This window comes from Staurois parvus, unplaced genomic scaffold, assembly GCF_062004578.1.
Source record: "Staurois parvus isolate SC_StPar_1 unplaced genomic scaffold, SC_StPar_1.0 ptg000132l, whole genome shotgun sequence".
Lineage (NCBI taxonomy): Eukaryota > Metazoa > Chordata > Amphibia > Anura > Ranidae > Staurois > Staurois parvus.
The window spans coordinates 44,081-59,354 of NW_028317928.1; the positions used below are offsets into that span (position 1 = coordinate 44,081).

Sequence of the window (15,274 nt, forward strand, 5' to 3'; positions counted from 1 at the left end):
TGTGATTTTTATTGTATTGCAATTTATACCATACATGAGAGTATTTGAACATAGTGAGATTTAACAGACTATTTTAGCGCTGCACCCTGCTTTATTTGATTATTTTGAAGGTTTTATATGGTGCCTTTTGGTGTTCAGCTGCTGGTTTTATTTCAATTTTACCATTTGGCTTTAGCGCTCACTCATCTTGTTGTTTTACCACACACACACTTATATATTTTTTATTATTATTTTAATTTTATCTATTATACACTTATTGGGATTTTTTTTTATAATCTCTTACTGTGTGTGTGAAATATTTATATATATATATATATATATATATATATATATATATATATATATATATATATATATATATACACACACACACACACACATACACACTATTTTTTAAATGTATTTATATATTTTTTATGTTTACTTTTTTATTATTATTATTAGATTTTTTTAATATACACTTATTGGTTTGTTTGTTTTTTTTTTTAATCTGTTATTGTGGCTCTGATGAAGAGGGAGTTCCCTCGAAATGCCTAAGCCGCTTTTGGATCCCAGGCGGCACTTTCCTGGCGTTGGTCTCTGTTGGGTCTTTACAAATCACTGTGCCCCGGGGTGGTGGCTTTACATGCCTGATATCATACGTTTGCAAGTATGTTTTTAGCTTTTAATACCAGTAATATCCCCCCCCATCCCACCCGAGGATAATGCACTAGGCAGGTGCGCCCTCATTCTTTTAATATTTAGAAGTTTTGCTGGACTCCCTCGGTCATAGAGGACAGCAAGGCCTTACATTTCCCTGGAGTGGGGATACTGGCACATCAAGCTTTTCACCCCGATTTATCTCGCCTATGTGCAGAAGGATTTGTTCTATTTTTGCTAGGGATATTTTTTCTTTAACCAACCAAAGACATGTAGCAGAATATATCACCCTAAATTTATGAAGAAATCAGATTTTTTTTTAATGGATATGATTTTTAACAGAAAGTAGAGAATAGTTTTGATTTTTTTTTCTAAAATTTAAATTTTTTTTAATTATATAATAAAAAATAAAAAGCCCAGTGATGATCAAAACACCACCAAAAAAAGCTTGATTTGTGTGAAAAAAAAGTATATAAATCGAATTTGGGTACAGTTTGTATGACCGAGCAATTGCCAGTTAAAGTAGTACAGTGCTGAACAGCGAAAAAAAAACCGCACTGGTCAGGAAGGTAGTAAAATCTATCAGAGCTCAAATGATAAAAAGGATAAGTTCACCTTTTATTAAAAAATAAATAAAATAAATTAATGCACATCTTCTAATAAAAAATAAATAATGCTGCACATCTTGTTATAAAAATCCCAGTGATGATCAAATACCACCAAAAAAAGCTTGAGCTGTGTGAAAAAGAAATTATATAAATTTAATTTGGGTACAGTGTTGTATGACCGAGCAATTGCCAGTTAAAGTAGTACAATGCTGAACAGCAAAAAAAAAGCCCCGGTCATGAACGGGGTAAAATCTACCGAAGCTCAAATTATAAAAAGGATAAGTTCACCTTTTACTAAAAAATAATATAATAATGAATGCACCTCTCTGATAAAAAATAAAATGAATGCACATCTTGTAATAAAAAGCCCAGTGATGATCAAACACCACCAAAAAAAGCTTGATCTGTGTGAAAAAAATTTTTTTTATGAATTTAATTTGGGTACAGTGTTGCTGACCAAGTAATTGCCAGTTAAAGTAGTACAGGGCTGAACAGCCAAAAAAAAAAAAAGCCCTGGGGGTAAAATCTACTGGAGCTCAAGTAATAAAAAGGATAAGTTCACCTTTTATTAAAAAATAAAATTAATGCACATCTTCTAAAAAAAATAAAATTAAATGCCATCTTGTAATAAAAAAATAATAATGAATGCACATCTTGTAATAAAAAGCCCAGTGATGATCAAATACCACCAAAAAAAGCTTGATCTGTGTGAAAAGAAAAATTAAATAAATTTACTTTGGGTACAGTGTTGTATGACCGAGCAATTTGCAGTTAAAGTAGTACAGTGCTGAACAGCAAAAAAAAAATGCCCTGGTGATGAAGGGGGTAAAATCTTCCGGAGCTCAATTGATAAAAGAATAGGTTCACCTTTTATTAAAAAAATAATTTAATTAAATAATAATGAATGCACATCTTGTAATAAAAAATAATATAATAATGAATGCACATCTTGTAATAAAAAGCCCAGTGATGATCAAATACCACCAAAAAAAAAAGCTTGATATGTGTGTACCCAAATTAAATTTACATAATTTTCAGTGTTGTATGTCCGAGCAATTTCCAGTTAAAGTAGTGCAGTGCTGAACAGCAAAAAAAAAAAAGCCCCACTCATGAAGGGGGTAAAATCTACCGGAGCTCAAATGATAAAAAGGATAAGTTCACCTTTTATTAAAAAATAAAAATTACTGCACATCTTCTAATAAAATAATTAATGCACATCTTCCAATAAAAAAATAAAAAACAATAAATTACTGCACATCTTCTAATAAAAAATGAAATAATAATTAATGCACATCTTCTAATAAAAAATAAAAATCAGTAATGATCAAAACAACACCAAAAAAAGCTTGATCTGTGTAAAAAAAAAAAATATATAAATTTATTAAAAAAAATATTTTTCTGCAGGGAAAAAAAAAAAAAGAAGGGGGGGCATTTATTATTTTTTTTTTTTACTCTGCAGCCTGTAATCGTGGGTGCAATGCCAGGATCCTGCAGACACTCAGTACAGCTGTTTGCCAGTACCTCGTACAGGTAGTTACTGAATTGCAGGAGGAATCAAAACTACAAGAGCCCTTACCAGCACCCTTGTACTTCATTAACCTCTTCGCGCCAGCCGCACCCAAAATGTGCGGCCTCCCGGCATCTGGGCCCTGACGCCGAGCGGCTGCACATTTGTGTGCAATTAAGAAAAACATGTTCTGCGAGCACCCCAGCGCAGATATCCGGTACTCACGGAAAGGTCCCGATCTCCTCTTTCGATCGGGACCTTTCCCGATCATGTGACGGCGAATCACGGCGGTCACATGACCTTAAAACCCTGCCCCGGCTTCTGAAACCCCTAAAGGGCCGGGAGGCACCTGCGCCAACGGGTTAAGAACTACAAGCCGCTGGCTGCGGTGGCCGATGGTACTTGTAGTTCCACTCATTTACAGAACTCTGAACAAATTTCGTTTTGGGAAGAGCCCCACACAACAGGGTGTAGATCCCTCTGCCTGTGGTCACGGGGGGGGGGATGAAGCTGGAACAGGTTACATGTGTCACCCTATACACGGGTGACATGTACCCGGATCCAAAAGGTGAACGTATCCTTTAAATCTAGAAGAACAAAGACGCAAAATGTCCTAAAAAAAAAAAAAAGATAAATCTCCTCTGGATTTCGTGCTTATTCCTCACCTGGGGTGATCTCTATAGGAACTTCCTCCTCTTTAATCCTCGCACGTCCTTCTTCCTCCTCCCCAACGTTTCTCTGAGTGTCTCCGGGGTCTGTGAAAAAAAGAGGAGAGTGAAGCCCCCTGTAGTGAGAGACTCCAGAGAGTATGTGTTGGAGGAGACTGGTATGATGTGAGGAGGAGAGGCGGAGTCTAAGAGGCTGATGGCTCCTGACCCCACCCACTGGGCCCATACTGTCCCCCCATTACAGTGGAGACGGGAGAAGAAGAGATGGTTGTAGTGACTGAACGAGGAGGATCTGGATTGACGGTTTATTCCTCACCTGTGCCGATCTCCTCCTTCAACCGATCCTCATCCATCACATACAGATCTTCTGCTTCTTCAGCTTCATTAGTGATCAGATTTCCATCCTAAACAAATACAGTGACAACGCGTTTCAGGCTTTATTTTCTCCCGGTGATCCTGTTTAGTTACATACTTCCTGTCCCCGGGTGACAACACTTGCTACACTGAACCTTTTGGGAGGAGAATCTTCATTATCCTAGAAAAGGTGGGTTAGGACTACAGAGTTCCTCCTCCTCCCTGGATGATCATGTGATCACTGTTTGGCCAATCAGTGATCACATGAAGAGTAGTAAGCAAGATGTCACTTCTGATATCATTGCTTACTACGTGTGAAATCTGTGAATGATCACAGAGATCACACTGTACAGGGCCATTCACAACAGCCTTGTACCATGTGACAAGCTGTGACCAATCACAGCTCACACAGTAGTTCTCAATGTCTGCAGGAATGCAGCCAGAGAGAAGGAGAAATTATTGCTTTTTACAGCCTTTATGGGTGTAAAAGCAATCAGTGTAAAAAAAACAAAAACAAAAATCTTCATCACCCCCCGCAAGTAATACAGTGTTACTATGGTGACACTGTACTGCTAGGGTGACAGAATGTTAAAAACAAAAAAAACAAATAAGAATATAAAAAAATAAAATTGGGTTATTTTTTTTTTTTTTACCAAAAAAGATAACTGAAAGAATTTTGGCCGAGATTTATGAAGTAAAATTATTTATTTGCAAAAGTTTATAGGAAAAATACTTTTCAAAAATTTTCTGGACTTTTTCATTTATATAGCAAACAAAAATAAAAATCCCAGCAGTGAATAAATACCACCAAAATAAAGTTTTATCTGTCTCAAAAAAATGGTAAAAAAATTTATATGGGTACAGTGTTGCATGACCGCGCAATTGTTATTCAAAGTGTGACAGAAAAAAAAAAAAAAGTCATTTTAACATATATTTGTAAGTGCAATCCAAAAATGTAGATTTGTATTTTTAAAAGACACGCAGTGTATTTAAAATGTATTTCTAAAAAATTTTTTCATATATTGTGTAATAAAGAAATAAAAATAAAAAACACACATTTCAACATAATATATATATATATATATATATATATATATATATATATATATATATATAGTTGCAAGAAAAAGTATGTGAACCCCTTGGGATTACGTGGAGTTTTGCATGAATTGGGCATAAAATGTGCTCTGAACGTCATCTAAGTCACAACAATAGAAGAACACAGTCTGCTGAACATAATACTACACAAACATTAGATGTTGCCATGGTTTAATTGCACATAACATGTAAACATTTACAGTGCAGGGAGGAAAAAGTATGTGAACCTTTGGACTTAATAACTGGTTGACTCTCCTTTGGCAGCAATAACCTCAACCAAACGTTTCCTGTAGTCGCAGATCAGACCTGCACAACAATCTGGAGTAATTTTGGACCACTCCTCTTCACAAAACTGTTTCAGTGTAGCAATATTCTTGGGATGTCTGGTGTGAATCGCTCTCTTAAGGTCATGCCACAGCATTTCAATCGGCTTGAGGTCAGGACTCTGACTGGGCCACTCCAGAAGGCGTATTCTGTGCTGTTGCAGCCATTATTTTGTTGAATTACTTGTATGCTTTGGGTCATTGTCCTGTTGCATCACCCATCCTCTGCGGAGCTTCAGTTGGCGGACAGATGGTCGTACGTTTTCCTGCAAAATGTCTTGATAAACTCTGGAATTCATTTTCCCATCAATGACAACAATCCGTCCAGGCCCTGAGGCAGCAAAGCAGCCCCAAACATTATGCTCCCTCTGCCACGTTTTACAGTGGGGATGAGGTTTTGATGTTGGTGTGCTGTGCCTTTTTTTCTCCACACATAGTGTTGTGTGTTCTTCCCAAACAACTCAATCTTGGTTTCATCTGTCCACAGTATATTTTGCCAGTAGTGCTGTGGAACATCCAGGTGCTCTTTTGCAAACTTCAAACGTGCTGCAATATTCTTTTTGGACAGCAATGGCTTCCTCCGTGGTGTCCTCCCATGTACTCCATTCTTGTTTAATGTTTTCCTTATTGTAGATGTGTCAACAAAAATGTTAGCATGTGCCAGAGATTTCTGTAGGTCTTTAGCTGACACTCTGGGATTCTTCTTTACCTCATGCAGCATTCTGCGCTGTGCTCTTGCAGTCATTTTTACAGGACGACCACGCCTAGGGAGAGTAGCAACAGTGCTAAACTTTCTCCATTTGTAGACAGTCTGTCTTACCGTGGACACATGAACATCAAGGCTTTTGGAGATACTTTTGTAACCCTTTTCAGCTTCATGCAAGTCAACAATTGATCGTAGGTCTTCTGAGAGCTCTTTTCTGTGAGGCATGGTTCACATCACACAGTGCTTCTTGAAACCAGTAAAACCCAAAACAGGTGTGTGTTTTTCAAGGGCAGGACAGCTGTCAGCAACACATCCAATATCATCACACTGACTGGAGTCAAGGTTGGCTCATTCTTGGCTCCAATTAGCTCTGGGAGAAGTCATTAAGCTAGGGCCTCACATACTTTTTCCTCCCTGCACTGTGAATGTTTACATGTTATGTGCAATTAAACCATGGCAACATCTAATGTTTGTGTAGTATTATGTTCAGCAGACTGTGTTCTTCTATTGTTGTGACTTAGATGACGTTCAGAGCACATTTTATGCCCAATTCATGCAAAACTCCACGTAATCCCAAGGGGTTCACATACTTTTTCTTGCAACTGTATATATTATGTTGAAATGTGTTTTTTTTTATTACACAATATATAAAAACAATTTTTAGAAATACATTTTAAATATACTGTGTGTCTTCTAAAAATACAAATCTACATCTTTGGAATGCATTTACAAATATGTTAAAATTACTTTTTTCTTATATTTGTAAATGCATTCCAAAGATGTAGATTTGTATTTTTAAGACATACAGTATATTTAAAATGTATTTCTAAAAATTGTTTTTATATATTGTGTAATAAAAAAAAAACACATTTCAACATAATATATATATATATATATATATATATATATATATATATATATATATATATATTTATTTATTATGTTGAAATGTGTGTTTTTTATTTTCATATATTGTGTAATAAAAAAAAAACCCACACATTTCAACATAATACATACATCTCTACATACATCTCTACACATGCACGCGCGCACGCACACGTATGTGAACCCCTTGGGATTACGTGGAGTTTTGCATGAATTGGGCATAAAATGTGCTCTGAACGTCATCTAAGTCACAACAATAGAAGAACACAGTCTGCTGAACATAATACTACACAAACATTAAATGTTGCCATGGTTTAATTGCACATAACATGTAAACATTCACAGTGCAGGGAGGAAAAAGTATGTGAACCTTTGGACTTAATAACTGGTTGACGATCTGGAGTAATTTTGGACCACTCCTCTTCACAAAACTGTTTCAGTGTAGCAATATTCTTGGGATGTCTGGTGTGAATCGCTCTCTTAAGGTCATGCCACAGCATTTCAGAGAGCGATTCACACCAGACATCCCAAGAATATTGCTACACTGAAACAGTTTTGTGAAGAGGAGTGGTCCAAAATTACTCCAGATCGTTGTGCAGGTCTGATCTGCAACTACAGGAAACGTTTGGTTGAGGTTATTGCTGCCAAAGGAGGGTCAACCAGTTATTAAGTCCAAACGTTCACATACTTTTCCCTCCCTGCACTGTGAATGTTTACATGTTATGTGCAATTAAACCATGGCAACATTTGTTTGTGTAGTATTATGTTCAGCAGACTGTGTTCTTCTATTGTTGTGACTTAGATGACGTTCAGAGCACATTTTATGCCCAATTCATGCAAAACTCCACGTAATCCCAAGGGGTTCACATACTTTTTCTTGCAACTGTACATATATATATATATACATATACACACACACACATATATATACACATATACATATATATACACATACACACACACACACATATATATATATATATATATATACATACACACACACACACATATACACACACACACATACATACACACACACACACTTTTTATTTTATATTGAAATATATTGAATACGGCCAAAATTGTAGCATTTCAAATATACGTCAATATATTTGGGAAGAATATTTTTAAATATATTTCAAATATATTTTTATCCCATATGGGTAGGGCAGCGTGGGTAGGGTGACCCCTACCTGGGAATGCAAAATCACGTATACACACACACACATGATTCTGTGCCGCCCTGTAGTAGTTCTGCTGCAGGGTGGAGGCTAGTAGTTCTACTGTAGGGTGGAGGCTAGTAGTTCTGCTGTAGGGTGGAGGCTAGTAGTTCTGCTGTAGGGTGGAGGCTAGTAGTTCTGCTGTAGGGTGGAGGCTAGTAGTTCTGCTGTAGGGTGGAGGCTAGTAGTTCTGCTGGAGGGTGGAGGAGAATCAGTCGACAGGTATTTTTTTAAAATGTATTATTGTGCGATGAGCGGCTCGGCTCCATCTACCTGATCATCCTGGGGGATCTGGTGATGTTCCTCTGTGAAGTCCTCAGGATAGACAGGGAAGGAGCATCTCTGAGGGGTGATGATGGATCCATCTGCAGGGAAATACACCAACATCAGCAAAATGATCCCACTTCCTAAATGATTGGATTGGTGAATGGAAGAACAAAGCAGCTCCTAGGAACAAGAGAATCTGCGACTGGTGCCGGTGTGGATTTGCTCACCCATGCCGATATCTGGAGGGATTTCCACCTCCATGCACAGCTCATCATCCTTCACATAGGATTCCTCTGCTTCCTCGGTCACTTCAGCTTTACCAGCAATCAGGCCGTCACCCTGGAGAACACATTTCACAATTAAAGATGGATTCCAGGTCTGGCTTGGACCGATGTAAGTCTAGCAGATCCCGGTGTAAAACAGAGAACGCCCTTGCTGCATAGTAACCGCAGGAGGTCACCTGCACGGGTTCCATTCAGAGAACACCTTGTATTGTTCTCAAGAGATAAAAGGCGTTCTCTGATTGGCAGGGCGGGGGAACGCAGGAACTGAATGTATATAATGGAAAGGGGTGCTGGGGTGTGCTGGAAGGTCTGTTCTGCTGGGGGATCTATTTTTGTGTGGATCTACTGTTGAGGGAGTAGCCCATTGTTGCTGGCTGCTGGAGAGTCTGTTGTTGCTGCTTGGGGTCTATTGTTGCTGGGGTGGTATTTTGTTGTGGGGGTCCATTGTTGCTGGGGGTCACTTTTTGAGGGAGGGGTCTATTGTTGGTGGGGTGGTATTTTGTTGTGGGGGTCCATTGTTGCTGGGGGGGGTCACTTTTTTGAGGGAGGGGTCTATTGTTGGTGGGGTGGTATTTTGTTGTGGGGGTCCATTGTTCCTGGGGGTCACTTTTTTGAGGGAGGGGTCTATTGTTGCTGGGGTGGTATTTTGTTGTGGGGATTCATTGTTGCTGGAGGGCAATTGTTGAGGGAGGTGTCTATTGTTGCTGGAGAGTCTATTGATGCTGGCTACTGGGAGATCTGTTGTTGCTGCTGGGGGTATATTGTTGCTGGGGTGGTATTTTGTTGTGGGGGGCCATTGTTGCTGGGGGTCAATTTTCTATTGTTGCTGGCTGCTGGAGAGTCTATTAACGCTGGCTGCTGGGAAAACTGTTGTTGCTGCTGGGGGTCTATGGCTGCTGGGGTGGTATTTTGTTGTGGGGGTCCATTGTTGAGGGAGGGCTCTAATGTTGCTGGAGAGTCTATTGATGCTGGCTGCTGGGAGATCTGCTGTTGCTGCTGGGATGGTATTTTGTTGTGGGGGGCCATTATTGCTCGGGGCCAATTGTTGAGGGAGGGGTCTATTGTTGCTGGAGAGTCTATTGATGCTGGCTGCTGAGCGATCTGTTGTTGCTGCTGGGGGTCTATTGTTGGTGGGGTGTTATTTTGTTGTGGGGGTCCATTGTTGCTGGGGGGGGGGGGGGTTGCTTTTTTTGTGATCATTAAATTCCATACAACTTACTTAACGCCACAAAATGATACTTGACTCTGTATTCTCTATTAGGAGCAGTACTAGGAGGTTGGTAAGGGGCGGAGCCAAAGGATTGCTCGAAGGTCGGGGGTGGGGGCATAGACAAGAAGTGGCTCAGAAGGAGGGAGTTCCTGAACCTATTTTCTGAGAAACAAAAAGCCCTGCTGATTGGCTGATTTGGGGATCCTGAGGTCACTGCCCCATTTCATTCAATCAGAACACACTTCGGGGGCGATTTACCAAAGCTGCAAAATCTGACGAACTCTGCAAAGGAACCAATCAGCTTCTAGGTTTTATTGCGGACGCTTAATTGATCAAGCTGAAGGTAGAAGCCGATTGGCTATCATGCGCAGCTGCACCGGATTCTGAGTGCTCCAGCTTTAGTAAATCTTCCCCCCCTTTGTATTCAGTGAGAAAATGCAAAGCATTCTGTGCACCATTGTGGTTACTGTGAAGCAGAGCAGCCGCTGTGTATGGGGTCCAGAGGACAGAGAAGACCAATGGAGCTACTACAGTGATTTCCTGCTTCTACAGGGAGCGGCCAGGTATACATTCTTACAACACTTTGCTCCACCTACCTGATCCTCCTGAGGGATCTCCTGATATTCCTGTAGGGAATCCCGGGAATACAGAGGACAGGGACATCTCTCTGGTGGGTTCCCATTACTGGATCCACCTACCTGATGATGGTGAGGGGTGGTGTGACCTTCCTGTATGGAATCCCAGGAATACAGAGGACATCTCTCTGGTGGGTTCCCATTACTGGATCCATCTGTAGGAAACACACACACTAACTGATACATTGTTTCTATGTCTTTATATCAGAGGTAGGGATGAGCATGTTCAGATCCTTGTCTGAACTCACCTGACTGAGCCCATTGGGAAGCTGTCACCTGTATTGGGCTTCTCATAAACGACTGAGGCATTCCCAGACTCGAAGAAGAATGCCCCAACCACAGAAGCTTGGACCTGTACAGGTGACGGCTTCTTGATGAGCTTGGCTACGTTGGATTGGACAAGGATCAGAACTCACCTGACTGAGCCCATTGGGAAGCTGTCACCTGTATTGTGCTTCTAATAAATGCCTAAGGCATTCCCCTGACTTGAAGGAGAATGCCCCAACCAAAGATGCTTGGACCAGTACAGGTGACGGCTTCTTGATGGGCTTGGCTACGTTGGTTTGGACAAGGATCAGAACTCACCTGATTGAGCCCACTGGGAAGTTGTCACTGGTACTGGGCTTCTCATAAAGGACTGAGGCATTTCCCAACTTGAAGGAGAATGCCCCAACCACAGATGCATGGATCAGTATAGGTAACGGCTTCTTGATGGGCTTGGCTACGTTGGTTTGGAAAAGGATCAGAACTCACATGAGCTCATCCCTAATCAGATGATGGAGGATCTAGGTGGATCCTAAATACTCTTTCCTCCTTTACAAGAAATGAAAGTCTCCTCTTACCCGGTGATGTGAGGGGCGGCTGATCCTCCATCATGACGTCCTTGTAGAGATCCTTGTGTCCTTCTAGATACTCCCATTCCTCCATGGAGAAATAGACAGTGACATCCTGATACCTTATAGGAACCTGACACACACAATGATACAGTCACCATCCAGACACATCCCTTGTCTGTTACTGGAGAATGTCCCAGAATTCCCGACACCGCTCACCTCTCCTGTCAGCAGATCCATCATCTTCTGGGTGACTTGCAGGATCTTCTTCTTGATGTTTGCCTCGGGGGTCAGGGAGTGAGGTGGAGGACGACCAGGCTTTTTTATGCGTCCATAACTCTATTCCATAAGACACAAGAAATATCTCACAGAAACATTTCCCAGAATGCCGCTCACCCCTACAATCAGGTCTATGATTTCATGAAGCTGAACTCCAGGAAGCCTAAAAATCCTCCCTTACAGCAGGGTGCGCCCTCACCACAGAGGTTACCTGTTTGTTGATGCCTAGGGGACTTAGTAAAGCAGTTATATTTACCTGATCCTCCACACTGCTGAACCAGTCCCCACAGGCTCCTCCCCCTTATGCTATGGCGATCGAAGATCCTTAGACATCAGCACCAATGCAGGGACCATAGCTCTGCACTGGACTTGAGGATTCTGAGTAAAAGTCCACCGCGAGAATGGGGAAGCGCCATATGCCAGGGAAGTGAAGGATCGGGTAAGTAAAACTGCTTTTCCACCCATCTAGACACAAATGAGCAGTTAACCCTTGCAGTGCAGGAAAAGACAAGGGATAGGACCTCCCAGAATCCTCCTCACCTCTCCAGTCAGGTCTGTGTTTTATTAACAGAGATGAGAGTGATGTCATGTGACCTCCCAGAATCATCCTCACCTCTCCGGTTAGGTCCGTGTTTTATTAATAGGGATAAGAATGCTGTCATGTGACCTCCCACAATCCTCCTCACCTCTCCGGTCAGGTTTGTGTTTTATTATTAGAGATAAGAGTGACATCATGTGACCTCCCCGAATCCTCCTCACCTATCCGGTCAGGTCTGTGTTTTTTACTAATAGAGATAAGAGGGATGTCATGTGACCTCCCAGAATCCTCCTCACCTCTCCGGTCAGGTCTGTGTTTTAGTAATAGATAGGAGTGATGTCATGTGATCTCCCAGAATCCTCCTCACCTCTCCAGTCAGCAGGCTGATGATCTCCAGGGCCAAAGCTAATATCCTCTCATTGGTGTGGTTTCTCTTCTCGGTAGCAGACTCTGGCACCCCATTCTGAAAACATTAAAAAAGACACATGCTAGTTGGGGAGAGCTATGACATTCTGCGTATATCACAGCTTGTAGTTCCTTTATTAACAGCCACTGCTTAGCTGACACCTTTACTGTCTTCATAGCATAATTGAATCCGGGATGTAAGCACTTTCCTATCTGAATCTTAAAGTTGAAGTTTAATTTGCTTAGATTTTGCTTCCCATGGTCCCTTCTCTACACCCCATCCCCCCCCAATCAACATACTAATGACATTTTTACATTTTTTTAGATCCAGTCATGTCATCACTGTGTCTCTGTGCTTCTCTATGCAGTACATCTTCTAATGCACATTGTGAGAAGCTTACAGTGTGTAGCAAAATCAGAACAAGCAATTTCAGGAGAGGAGTCTGTACAAGGCCGGAGACCACCATCAGCCTCAGCTACAACTATCACTTTAATATGCAGGGGGATTTAATCATCTCTATGCACATTCCTTCTTCTGCAGACAATGGAGGGCTCAATGCAACTACTGAAATATTTCATTATAGGTTCCATGCAGAAGGATCTGCCTCTAGTGTTGTCAGCAAGGGCTGTGGGGGCTTTCACTGGTCTCCAAATCCTTCCATGAGCCAACCTCTAAGCCCTGCCCACTTAGCTGGTGTAAGAGGGCAGGGCTTCATCAGTACAATGTAAGGGGTGGAGCATTCTTCCCACTGACCCCTGATGCAAGGGGGCATTCCTCCCACCGACCCCCAATGTAAGGAGCCATTCTTTCCACCGATGCGAGGGACGCTCCTCCCACCGATGCGAGGGACGCTCCTCCCACCGATGCGAGGGACGCTCCTCCCACCGATGCGAGGGACGCTCCTCCCACCGATGCGAGGGACACTCCTCCCACCGGCCCCCGATGCGAGGGACACTCTTCCCACCGGCCCCCGATGCGAGGGACACTCTTCCCACCGACCCCCGATGCGAGGGACACTCTTCCCACCGACCCCCGATGCGAGGGACACTCTTCCCACCGACCCCCGATGCGAGGGACACTCTTCCCACCGACCCCCGATGCGAGGGACACTCTTCCCACCGACCCCCGATGCGAGGGACACTCTTCCCACCGACCCCCGATGCGAGGGACACTCTTCCCACCGACCCCCGATGCGAGGGACACTCTTCCCACCGACCCCCGATGCGAGGGACACTCTTCCCACCGACCCCCGATGCGAGGGACACTCTTCCCACCGACCCCCGATGCGAGGGACACTCTTCCCACCGACCCCCGATGTTAGGGACACTCCTCCCACTGACCCCCAATGAATTTATTTTATTACAGGTTCCCCGAGACCTGACAATTATTTCAAGGGTTCCTCTGGGGTAAAAAGGTTGAGAAAGTCTGGTCTATAGTATCTACTGATACACAGATGACACTGGACCATGCCCACATTCCTGTGAAAGAGGGAGTCTTCAGATTACAGAAGCAGGGGGAAGAGGATCCTCCGATTACACGCTCTGGTCTGACAGAAGAGTACCAGAGGAACGTGACGACTCAAGTGTGACTCCTACAACCCCTGGAGGGTGCCAACCTTGATCAGAACTTGCTCCGTGTTTTCGGACCAGCAGGGAGCATTCACACTGGTGTTGCCACTCCGAGCCATTTCTCTCCTGACTACCATCACGTCCTGCTAATTAGAGTAGCCACTCCCACTACAAGTCCAATTATAACTTGCAGCTGGTGTGCGGCAACCCAGTATTATGAAAAAAAAAAACGTAACTACGTTAACCAAATGAAAAGAAATAATTTCACACTCACCTTTATGACCAGAGGCTCCTGCGTGGCGTTCAACTCGGGCATCTCGTTTGGAAGCGGCCAATCGCTTTCCGCCAACTCCAGTTCATCGCTCGCGGCCTGGGATGGAGGTTTAGCTCTTCGTTTGGGAAAGACGGTGGGCACGGCGTCCACCCTCAGCAGCTTTGTAGGGTAGTCGGTGACGTAAGAGTCTTCGGTGAAGTGGGCAGAGCACATACGCACACCGTCCGCCGCGTCCCTGTCCGAGTAGATCTTCTGGGCCAGCCGGTCGAGGTCTCCGAAGTTCTGCCTGGTGAGCCGCAGCCACGCCTCAATCTGGGCCAGGTCTTGGGGGAAGGCGTGCAACCTGACGCCCCGGCGAGAGGTGGCCCGGTTGGCCTTGCTGGGGCACCCCGTCACCACGCAGCGCAGCATGGCGTCTCCCTACCAAGAAAAAGGACATTTACAAGGAGCTTTCCACTTTCCTTTTTTTTTTATTTCATGTTTTCCCCTCCCGCGCAAACCGAAACTGTCTGCTTACCTACGTGGAGTGACTTTCAATGACCGCCTGCTTACAAAAAAAAAAAAGCTGGAGCCACCTACTCAGAACAAGCATGCGGCAAGGGAAGTCAGGGTGGCGTCAGGACTTCCAAGGGGCATCGGTCACCAAATCAGCACGATATCCGGGCAGCCAATCTTCTCAGGGAGCTCAGCAATGGCAGCCTGGCTATTTTTCAGGGGTCCTTTAAGAAAAATAAAATTGATTATAAAGAGTAAATAATAACCATCACGTGTCTGCAGGATTATCAACGTAAAAAAAAACACCAAGAGGACCAATTACATCATTAATAAACACACATCACCTAGTATTCCCTACTTTGCAGCTAGTTCGGTCTAGAAACTCAGTGCACATGCGCAGATTTCCTTAAGCAAGACCGCACATGCGTACTTCCGCTCTGTGGCGTCTCGCGGCCATGCTTGTTGGGGCATCCGAAG

General features: G+C 43.0%; 1 protein-coding gene across 2 annotated transcripts in view; it reads right to left on the minus strand.

The window, feature by feature from the left end:
- LOC149466088 (uncharacterized) overlaps positions 1 to 15,249 on the minus strand; it is a 31,892-nt gene extending 16,643 nt beyond the window's left edge. Inside the window, exons 1-11 of one of the 2 annotated variants that reach the window (XM_089672745.1) lie at positions 15,142 to 15,248; positions 14,820 to 15,021; positions 14,303 to 14,722; positions 12,422 to 12,517; positions 11,457 to 11,576; positions 11,247 to 11,370; positions 10,468 to 10,559; positions 8,503 to 8,614; positions 8,282 to 8,373; positions 3,739 to 3,826; positions 3,420 to 3,509 (exon numbers count right to left, since the gene is read on the minus strand). In XM_089672745.1, coding sequence (XP_089528871.1) covers positions 3,420 to 3,509; positions 3,739 to 3,826; positions 8,282 to 8,373; positions 8,503 to 8,614; positions 10,468 to 10,559; positions 11,247 to 11,370; positions 11,457 to 11,576; positions 12,422 to 12,517; positions 14,303 to 14,713 — 1,225 coding nt within the window. In that variant the 5' untranslated portion in view covers positions 14,714 to 14,722; positions 14,820 to 15,021; positions 15,142 to 15,248. Of the gene's footprint in view, positions 1 to 3,419; positions 3,510 to 3,738; positions 3,827 to 8,281; positions 8,374 to 8,502; positions 8,615 to 10,467; positions 10,560 to 11,246; positions 11,371 to 11,456; positions 11,577 to 12,421; positions 12,518 to 14,302; positions 14,723 to 14,819; positions 15,022 to 15,141 lie in introns of both variants that reach the window. The other variant, XM_089672746.1, reaches the window with a different exon arrangement.
- Positions 15,250 to 15,274: the final 25 nt, after the last annotated feature.